We start from the raw sequence: 10,446 nt of genomic DNA on the forward strand, positions 1-10,446 counted from the left end.
TCTTTATTTACTTTTCGGGCCGCCGTCTTCGTTATTTGCTCGAAAGTTCCCAAGGGTATATTTGGAATTCCGGATTTACAACGGTTATGCGCTACAACTGTTCACTTATGTGTAAGACGAAACTACCCCTAATGATGAAGAGTAGTTTTGTCTGTGATGACCAGGCGTGGTGATGCTGATTCGGTAAGGCTAGTTTTGGAATTTTTTACTCACTGGTTGAAAAAAAGATAAAAACGGATGATAACAACATTAATAATATAGTTATTCTATGATATAGTTACCAAAAGGGAAAATAAGTAGATTTGGTTCATTTGGTTGTAATCTTATTTTACTTTGGCTATCTACATTTTTTATAGAAATACAATTAATTCATGTAATGTGGAATGTGGAATTATTCGGTAAATTGAGAATATTTAATATGAGATTTGGAGTAATCTGTAGTAAATAACAAATCTTATGAGGTTTAGACAAAAAAAATTAAAACAAATTATATTATAAAATATGTAATTTTAAATATATTTTAAAATTTTCTCTTATTATAACTACTAAGTAGTTATATCTACTAAGTAGTAATTTTAAATCTTCTATTATTATTATAACTAAATTAAAACAAATTATATTATAAAACGTGTAAATTTTTTCAACTGACTTTTAAAAAAAAAATCTTGTGGCTTCGACTTGTTTTATTCAACTTTTAAAAGTTAAAAACTAAATTTTAAATACCAGATAATATCCTAGAGTTTTAGCTACAGTCATATAAAAATTATAATTCACTCAATACCCTTTTTAACATTATTAAAACTAAATCATTATAAAAATTCAAATAGCGAATTAAATACAACATTCAAAATATATTCGTAAACTAAAATTTAAACATATATTTTTTTAAACTAGATTTTAATATGTTCGGTTAAATGAATGTAACGGTTTTAACCAGGGGTGGATCTACAATGTCTAAGAAGGGGGCAGCTGCCCCCACTAAAATTTACAAAATAAATTAATATGCATAGAGGAGATGAATGATTCAACAGCTCAAATGGTTACTTAAAACCTCTACATATCCCCTATTGGTGACGGGTTCGAAGCTCCCACCTGCCCTCCCTCTAACCTGTTCTTTTTGTTTTATTATATTTTCTTTTTCTAGTTTTTTTCTTGTCCACATGTTTTTTCTAGTTCTTTTTTTTTTCTAGGTTGTCCTTCTTTCAGTTTTTCTTTTTTCTGTTCGTTAAACTTTTTGTCATTCAAACTCAATTTTATTTTTCTATGTTTTTGTTTTTAACAACATTCCATTATTTTCTATTTCATTTCATATTGTTAGTGATTCATTTTATAATTCTTTAAGAAAATATTTTAGTTGTATGAGTTTAATATTATTTTTAAATTTTTCTTTAGAAATATAATCATATTTATATAATAATATTACATATCTACATATATTAATTAATTAATTTAATTTTTTGCCCCTAGTCAAATTATTTGATGGATCCGCCACTGGTTTTAACTATGAACTTAAGTTGGCAATATCTAACTCTTTTTGGTTTGCAGCTCTTCTTTGTGCTGTCAATGTTGGTTATTGCTCGATTTGTTAGGTAATCATGTTTGTGTTCTTCTTTGCGTGTTTAGTGTATTTAATCTTCAGAAAAAAGTTGTAACTGATGTAGTTTCTAGGGTTTGAAGCCGTTCTATCTAGCTCACTGTGTTTCATGGCAACAGAGATTTACATTTGAACTTTGCTTAGTAAGATATAAGCATGATTAGCTATAACTATGTTTTTGGTAGCCTAGGTTATTCGGACCGGAAAACCTTACTAATTTTGGAGACGATGGGACAAACCATGTAAAATATTGCATGTTCTATATACGTGCAACTTATCTAAATAGTATATTTGAACTCGGGTACTCAGCGCATTTCCAAATCCGTTTATACCACCTGATCCAATCCAACCACGCTATAATTTTGTCTCAACATAGATTCTAATTGTTCAATTTTATAAATAAGTGTTGTAATTCTTTGTTTGATTTTATATTTTTGCTACTCCGCTCCTAGTAATCTTTATAATTTGTATTAAAAATTAAATTATTACTTTACTTTGAAAATATATATATTTGACTGAGATTTTTTTTTAATGTTGGAAAATTATACTGTCACAAACTATGTAAAATAGCACAGATGATTATAAAGCCGATAATTCTACCTGTTTTATGAAGATTCATGTTTGTTACATCACCTGAACCGCTCTATTGGATATACGTTTGACGTAGGGCTGTTCAATATGGTAAAACCGAACCGTACCGAACCGAACCGAACCGAAATAGACAATATGGTTTGGTTTTGGTATATACCATATAAACCGAATGGATATAATTTTATAAAAACCATAGGATTTGGATATGGTTTGGTATATAACCGATTAAACCGAATAAACCGAACAAAACCGATTAAAAGTAGAAACATGTAAATATGTATCTTTTTTATAACAATACATGAAAATCTATTTGTTACATAAGTTAAATTTGTGTTAATAACTATTACCATAATTTTATAGTAATAAAGAACCTTAATTTGTAAAACACTTGAACTATAATTAAATAACAATACATCGCAATTCAGACATCTTTTTTTCTAATTGATCTTTTTGCTTTATTTTAGTCTTCACTAAATTAATATGAAGATTATAAATTTGATGGACAATAATTAATGAAAAATTTTCATAACTTTTTTCTTATCTGTAAACAAACAAAGTTTCGTGTACAATTGAAAAAACATGACTTTAATGAACACTAAATATGGAAGAGGGGAAAAACTTTTCTTTCATGTTTCTGTTTTGTTTCATATTTTTATTTTCAAAATTTCAAGCTTTGATTTTAGTTATACATTTGATTATTTTATTTGATGGTAGAAGCATTTTTACTTTTTTGCTCATTTATTTGAACATGTAATATATTTTTAATAAATGAATGTGTTGACAATATGACTCTAAAATTCATATAATATGATCTCAAACTAAATAATTATGTTTTTTGGTATAAAACCGAATAAACCGAAAACCGACGGTATATAAACCAAATCGAACCGAAGTAAATATGGATTTAGAATGGTAATTATATTTTACTAACCGAAATATCGAAAACCGGAAAAAACCGAACCTAAACCCAACCGATATCCGGATTGAACACCCCTAGTTTGACGTTATTTCTTGCGCCATACTGCAAATCTCTCGTAAATTTCTTTTCCATTAATTTATATAATTTTATTTTCTATGAGACTCGGAACCTAGATTTCATGGTGTACAATCATTGATAAATCCTTAGTTTAATTTTGCGTCATGCTGTAAAAAAAAATTTCGTGACTAAGACTAAAAGAAGAACAAATAAGAATGGTATTTGATATTTATAACTTCTAAACTTTACAATAAATAAAATTTTGAAAGTATATTTTATTTTTTTCTCGTAAAATCAAAGTTTAGAAAACCATTACTGTTCTATGATTTTAGTTTATTTTTTTTTCTAAAATCATTTCTAAGTCATAGCAATTTGTTTTTAAGCAAAAGTTGGACTTACAATAATACGAAAAAACAGTTCTACTTATAATACTATAATTTCTTTTATAAAAGACATATTTTCAATAACAATTTCTGAAATTCAAATTGTTGGTGTAAAACTTATAAATCTACGGATACTATACTTTATGAAAATTCTGTTTTGGTGTAATATTAAATAAAAGACTTTCATAATTTTTGCTTACTTAAGAAATTTAGTATTTATCATTTACCAGGTTAATATGTTAGAAAAAAAACACGTTATTATTCTGTTTTATTATCATGTACCAGATTAATTCTCTTGTTTCTTGAACCACAGTACCAGATTAATTCTCTTTAAAATTCGTTTAGATTGGAAAATAGATAATATGGACAAAAAGAGAATAAAGGAATTAAAATGAACAGAAAGCCAAGGTGGCTGAGAGCTGTGCGCATATGGGGTTGCAGTGTTTTGACGCAAGCGTATGATCTGTCTCCACGTGACTCATATCAATGTGATTGGGCTGTTTAACGCTCTCGTTTTTTTTTCCCCGTCTGGTAAAATTCATTCATATTCGTTTTCACACTCATTTTTTTTTCCCGTCTGGCGGCGTAACAAGAAAACCCTAGAAGCAAAAACCCACGTGCAGGGATGACTTACTGAGAACTAAAACTGCAAATAACCTCATACGACTAATAACTACACACGAGCATTAAACAAAACAATTCAACAGACTTTATAATCAAGCACAAGCCAATGATAAAGAAATATAGATGTTGCACATAGCCCGCCACACGATAACATCCACTTCATATAACTACACCATGACTTACCGCTGCTGCTTACGCCCGCCAAACGATAACGTCCAAGAACCTGAAACTTCATAACCCAACAAGAGGGACCGCCATTCGATCAACACAACTAGACATGGATGTTCGGGTACCCGTTGGCGTTCGGATCGGGTTTTTTGGAGTTCGGTTCTCTTTTATAATACCTCCTAGGTCCCATTCTAGTAAATTTGCAAGTACGGGTCGGGTTCGGATATATATAACACATCGGGTCCGGGTCGGTTTTGCATTACATCATAGAACCCATAAAGTAATCATATATCATTCGGATCCGGGTTATATCGGATCGATTCGGATATACCCGAAATAAAATCTAAAATTTAAAAGTAAAACAAAAGAAATATATATTTATTTATATATAATTAAGTATTTAAGGTAGTTATTTAAATTTTAAATATTTATTTAAGATAACATATCAAAATAAATATGAAATTGAATATTTGAAGTATAATTATATTGTATATTATTTTGGACATTCAGATCGGTTTCTTCGGATTTTTTTTTGGATTTTTTGGTTTTTTGGTTTTTCGGGTTATCCGTTCGGGTTCGGTTAATAACACTTCGGGTTCGGATATGTTTTGTACCATCTTACAAGACCCATTCGGATATTTTTTACATTTCGGACCGGATACGGATCGGGTTTTTTGGATCGGATTCGGTTCGGATTTCAGGTTACAGATATTATGCCCAGGCCTAAACACAACCTTCAGATACGGATGCGACGCACTCATATACGTCCGCTTAATCCTAGATAGAAGCCCAACCAAAACCCCACAAAGACGAAGCCTTGCCAACTGAAATTCTCGGGATATACTCCCGGATGAAAAACCACACCACACGGCTAGCAATCACTGCACCCATGAACTCTAAAATAAAGTCTGCTAAATCAAGTGTTAAACTCCACGCATAGCAATAACCAAACTTTGAACTCAGCGGCCAAAAAGGAGATACGACCACCACATACGCTAATTCCGTTTTCAAACCATACCACTCTAGACAAACCAAACACAACAAACGACCATACCAACACACCATAAACCAAACTGAACACACAAGACACTACAATCTAGAGCAAGGGCCACAAACATTAGAGCTTCAGAACTGTCAGACTTAATGGCTTCGCCGGCGCCAGACTCAACCCACACGCCCTAAGCCACCACAAAGACCATTACTCTACCTGATTCAAGCGAATCTCCAACTCGGGTCAAGCCGCAAAAGATCTGAAACTCCAAATCTGCAGAGACCTCCACACAAATCAACCACACAGACTGTTTCCACCTGCCCCACTGCTGCTTCTCGACGAGATTTCGCAGTGACACAAGCTTTTGGAGCCATCACCCTAAACAGATCCAGATTCGTAGCTAATCACCAACCCTAACACACAAATCTACAAAAGGATAAAGAAACTAAGAAAACTTGACCGGCGGTGGCGCTAACGGAGCCACCATGCGCCGGTCACCGGTGTTCGAAGAGATGAAGCTGAGAGGAGAGGAGTAGGGAATAGGAAAGAAGATAAGGTTTTTTGCAGCTGCTTAACGCTCTCTTATGATCTCAACTCTGAAAGATTATTCAACAAAAGCTAATATAATAAATTTGTTACCCAAAAATAAGGGAAAAATAAGTGAGACTAGTCAATTCTGAGTAAAACTTTCAACTTTTTATGTGTTTAACTGTTTATTGAATAATATAATAATATGAATAAGAATGTTTTTGCAGAAAAAAATATGAATGTCTTTGGTTTTTTTTTTGTAATTCAACATCAACTTATCATTAGCCAAATGTGAATACAGGATTACAACCTCAAGAGATTTAAACTCAACATAAAACCGACGGGATCTAGTAACAAACACTACACAATCTAATCGTCGATGTATTTTTCACCACTATGAAACGAATTCCCCTCACGACCCGAGAGAAACCGTTTTTTAGACCCCTAATTAGACCAAACAGACTATGGCCAAAACCGGATTCTAACTAAACGAACAAGCAATTGGTCTCCTCATGTTCCGAGTTCAGTTTGTGTACCAATTGCCACAACACCAGAAGGCGCTTTCCGATCTTGACACATTCCCGTCGTCCACCACTACCTCGCTCCTTAGCCTGAAACCGGACAGCAACATCTGGACTGAAAGGCTGTCCTTGGTAACGGTTGACCTGGAACCAGTTCCTTAAATAGCAGCTTCAGGAGGTACGAAACTCTTACCACCGGGTCAAAACTCAGTCCATACACCAGCGCAGGGAAGTAGAGCTCCGCCACGCTTCACCGGCCAAGACCGCTCCTCTGGTTGACCACTCCTTTGGTTTGAATCTTGGAACATGATGTCTCCGAGAATCGGAGAGCAATCCTCCATCCACCGCCTATCATACCCCATCCATCTCACCGGCACAATCGGAAGTAGATCCGAGATAAAGAAGTCGTCTGACCGATCCACGCGCCGCCACCGTGACGCTCTCGTCGGGATCTGAAAAAGTTGAAAACCAGATCCAGCAAGCTCGTCGGACCTAAAAGCCGACTCTCCTCTCCACAGACGCACTGTATGTCTCGCCGCCTCTCCAATGGACGCCGGACCGCCACCGTCAAACAGCTCACGAACGCAAGGGCTCGAACAGGCTCAGAGCAAGTTGCATATTGACAAAGGTTAGTCGAGGAGGAGGAGAGCAAAGGGAAAAGGAGATTAAGAGGAGAGAGGGGTTACCTCCGGTCCAGCCACGACGGCTGGCCGGAGTTAGGGTTTTATTTTGAAAGTTGTCGCCTCTGGTTCTTCGTAAGAGAGAAAAAGAGCTTTTTTTTTTTGGACAAACAGATGAGTTTATAATGTCTTTTGTTTTCTCAATTACTGATTATCAAATAATCTTATATATCAAACAAAAAGTCACTGCATATTTCCTTATGACTTTTTATTCGGATCATTCTTTAGATAATTTATTCGATATCTACTTTTATTTATTTAATAATATTTTAACGATAAAATTTTATTTAACTAAACTTAAATATGAATAAATATATTCTACAAAAAAATCAAACACAAATTTTAAAATTAAAATTAAACTTAAAATATTAAAATATTATTTTAAATACTTATTTAATATATTTTAAATTTGTATAAGTGACTTTCACACCTAAGTTCATTTAAATTTCTCATTTAAAAAAAAATTGTAGATTAAAAATATCCTTTCTTTATAAGCTAGTGAATATTAGTTTCTTGATTGAGCAATATCTTATAATTTAATACATTTTAACATTCTAACATTATTAATTTATAGAGATTTTAGTGTAGTTGAGTTCAAATTTTCGATTTCAGCTACTAGTTGTCATTAAATTTTAGAAACAGTTATGTTTCAAACTGCTTTTCAATTCGATTTGGTTTATTTTTGATAATTTTTGCATGTGTTAATTTACTTTTAACTCGGTCAGATTCCGCCAGATTTCCTTGTAACAATTTAAAGTTTTAGTTACAGTCAAATTCCACATTCAACCAAATCCAGCTCTTATCATTTAGACTTGTTACTTAAAACCAACAATACAACGAATTAAAAAAAAAAAGTAGAATGATTAATTTAATATCTGTAGTCCACAGTTTTGAAAATTTTGATAGACACATGTTGAAACAAAATGTAAACGAAAGATGCAAAACAAGTGGGTCGTTGGCTCCCGCCGCCTTGCCGCCATTACAAGTATATAAAACATTCTTTGTTATCCAAAATTTTATTTTTCAGCAAATAAAATGGCTCAATGTTAGCGACAGAAATGAATTAAAAAGGAAGATAAGAACGGGGTAATGGAGAGTTAGTGGGCCTACGTGAGAAGAACGTTCGAGTTTAAAGCGTCATGACTCAGGAGGGCCGCCTCCTAGATACTTTTCTTACCATTGCTAATAGTATATTTATATCTTTTTTTTTGGATTTTCTTTAGGGAATAGTTTTTGTTGGGTATCATCAATTATAAAGAAGACCGGCAAAAAGCAACTTTAAGCTGAGAAAACTAATCACCACATCAAAAAGATTGGGCGTGCTGAGACTCCAGTTAGAATAAAACTTGTCAGCTGAAGAAACATGCCCCCTTTCGTCTCAAATAAGACATCACTGGTTAACTTATGTAAGGAGGTTTTGTGGAAGTGACTGAGATTCTAATTATGAGGTCTTTGATGATTCTATCAAATTCGAAAGCTATAGTTTCGCAAAACCTAACATACTAGAATTGATTGACCATATTCAGTAGTTGTCTCATCAGACAACAAACTTGGGTCAAGGACTCAAGAGAGAGAGTACAAGTAGAAAGAAGTTCATAAAACGATCCCCCTTGATTCATCATTCAAAAGCTAAAAAGCCATAACATGAAACAAAACCCACCCCTGATGGGGGGCTTAAATGAAACTTGGGGCAACCGGGCCCTTCGACATGCCAAGACGAACTTCCATCCCGTGGTGGAAGTCTACCGGCCTGACTGTCTCCGAGTCACGAGGGTCTGCAAGGAATGAAAAATACTTGTTTCAGATAAACTGATATTGAATTCTAACACCATGAACACAATCTTCTGCTTCTGTCGAGCATCAAAAAAGTATCAAAGTATGGATTTTTCATCGAATAGCTGCTGGTGCATACTGAGATACCATCAAACTGGAGTCAACTGATCTAGAGAAATGAATGCAGCATCGAGAAACATGCAATGCAATAGGAGTAAAAGGACAATTACCATTCAAGTAATCCTCAAAACCAAAGTCATCAATGGCTCCTGTGTAGACTTCCAAACCTAGCATTGACGAGGGAATTGGTCCAGCCGGTCTTTGAAACCTAAACATTCCAGAGAGAAAAAGATAGATTTGAGAACAGTACAACCAAATATTGTTTTTTTTTTCACACAAGCAGATCATGCAGCAAACACTTTATACCTTATGCTCCCCAATGCACACAAGATTATATCAAGTTTTAACCGAGAAAGGGGCAAGGCAGTTAAATACAAGTTAACACATAGGTACTGGTAATGCACACAACTATCATAACGCCAATGAAAACAATCGAATAAACAGGAACTTATAAATGTATGCGTCAAACTTAAAAAAAATTAAAACCACAGACTGGTTACACAAAGATAACAAAAACCTTTTATCTATAAACTCTTAGTTTCTGATAATTACTACTCATATACATGGCATTTTTGATTCAACCAAGTGGCAATTTCTAGATAATGTTGCAACTCAAAGCAAACTTACCGAGAGAGAATTTGCCTGTCCATATCCATCTTCAATGGAAGTGCGGTGCCGTAGGTATGCCCAATGATCGTCCTCTTCGTGGCCTCATGAGATCTTTTTTCCTGAAACCGTATTGTTAAGGATCCAAAGTGACTAAAGATTGAAACAAAACAAACAAAAATTATAACTTTCAGCAATTGGGAATTCTCCTAATTGCTACTCTCAAGTGACTCGAATCAAACCGTACTAGCTATACAAAGCAAATCCGAAGTTCCTTTTTTTGGCTGATTAACACAGAAACAAACAGATTCAATCTGTAATCTAGAAAATCAGAGAAGGACAAGGAAGAGCTGGATTACAGATTCGTAAGAGGATTCGAGTGGGTGAGATCCGACGATGTCGCTCTTAACGCCGTTGAGACCAAATCGAAGAGCGTCTCTCTTCACACCACCGATCTCATGAGCTATCTTCTTCGGAGACTCCATTGTTCCTCTTTGTTCCTCTTCCTCTTCCTCTTTACTTGCCTCTGCGACTTTCGGAGCAAGAAAACTAAGAGACCAATTTTAATAATGGGCAATAAGACAGGCTTTTAGGCCCATTTCTATTCTTACTGGGCCTATTTAGATCGGCTCTCATGAATAGTCCTCGAGATTTACAATTACAGCCCTTTTGGATTTTATTTACGTACCTATATTTTAAACATCTTATTCACACACAAAAAGAAAGAAGAGAATTCTGGTTCAATTTTGTTCTTCAGTTACCATGTTTCATACTACGTAGAAGCAAGTCTTTTTTCTGCCATGTATTTCACATTTTATATTGACGATATACAAATCTAATACTATAACTCAGGTAACCAAATTATGTTTCACATTTTCATTATATGTTCAA

General features: G+C 34.0%; 1 protein-coding gene across 1 annotated transcript; it reads right to left on the reverse strand.

Annotated features, from left to right (window-relative positions):
- Positions 1-8,539: 8,539 nt before the first annotated feature.
- Positions 8,540-10,113, reverse strand: LOC106402679 (cyclin-B1-2-like). Its single transcript, XM_013843461.3, has 4 exons — positions 9,915-10,113; positions 9,577-9,677; positions 9,060-9,157; positions 8,540-8,831 (listed from the first exon to the last, which is right to left on the reverse strand). Exons 1-4 carry the CDS (start codon positions 10,038-10,040, stop codon positions 8,731-8,733), a joined length of 426 nt encoding a protein of 141 aa, XP_013698915.2. The 5' UTR covers positions 10,041-10,113; the 3' UTR covers positions 8,540-8,730.
- Between the last annotated feature and the right edge of the window lie 333 nt (positions 10,114-10,446).

Source organism: Brassica napus, chromosome C6 (assembly GCF_020379485.1).
Source record: "Brassica napus cultivar Da-Ae chromosome C6, Da-Ae, whole genome shotgun sequence".
Classification (NCBI taxonomy): domain Eukaryota; kingdom Viridiplantae; phylum Streptophyta; class Magnoliopsida; order Brassicales; family Brassicaceae; genus Brassica; species Brassica napus.

What these genes read in the sequence shown, in the direction of transcription:
- LOC106402679 (XM_013843461.3), bottom strand. Translation starts at nt 10,040, where the DNA reads ATGGAGTCTCCGAAGAAGATAGCTCATGAGATCGGTGGTGTGAAGAGA. An exon ending in TCGAATCCTCTTACGAATCT is followed by an intron (nt 9,678 to 9,914) that starts GTAATCCAGCTC and finishes ATACGGTTTCAG; the next exon opens with GAAAAAAGATCTCATGAGGC. An exon ending in GACAGGCAAATTCTCTCTCG is followed by an intron (nt 9,158 to 9,576) that starts GTAAGTTTGCTT and finishes TGGAATGTTTAG; the next exon opens with GTTTCAAAGACCGGCTGGAC.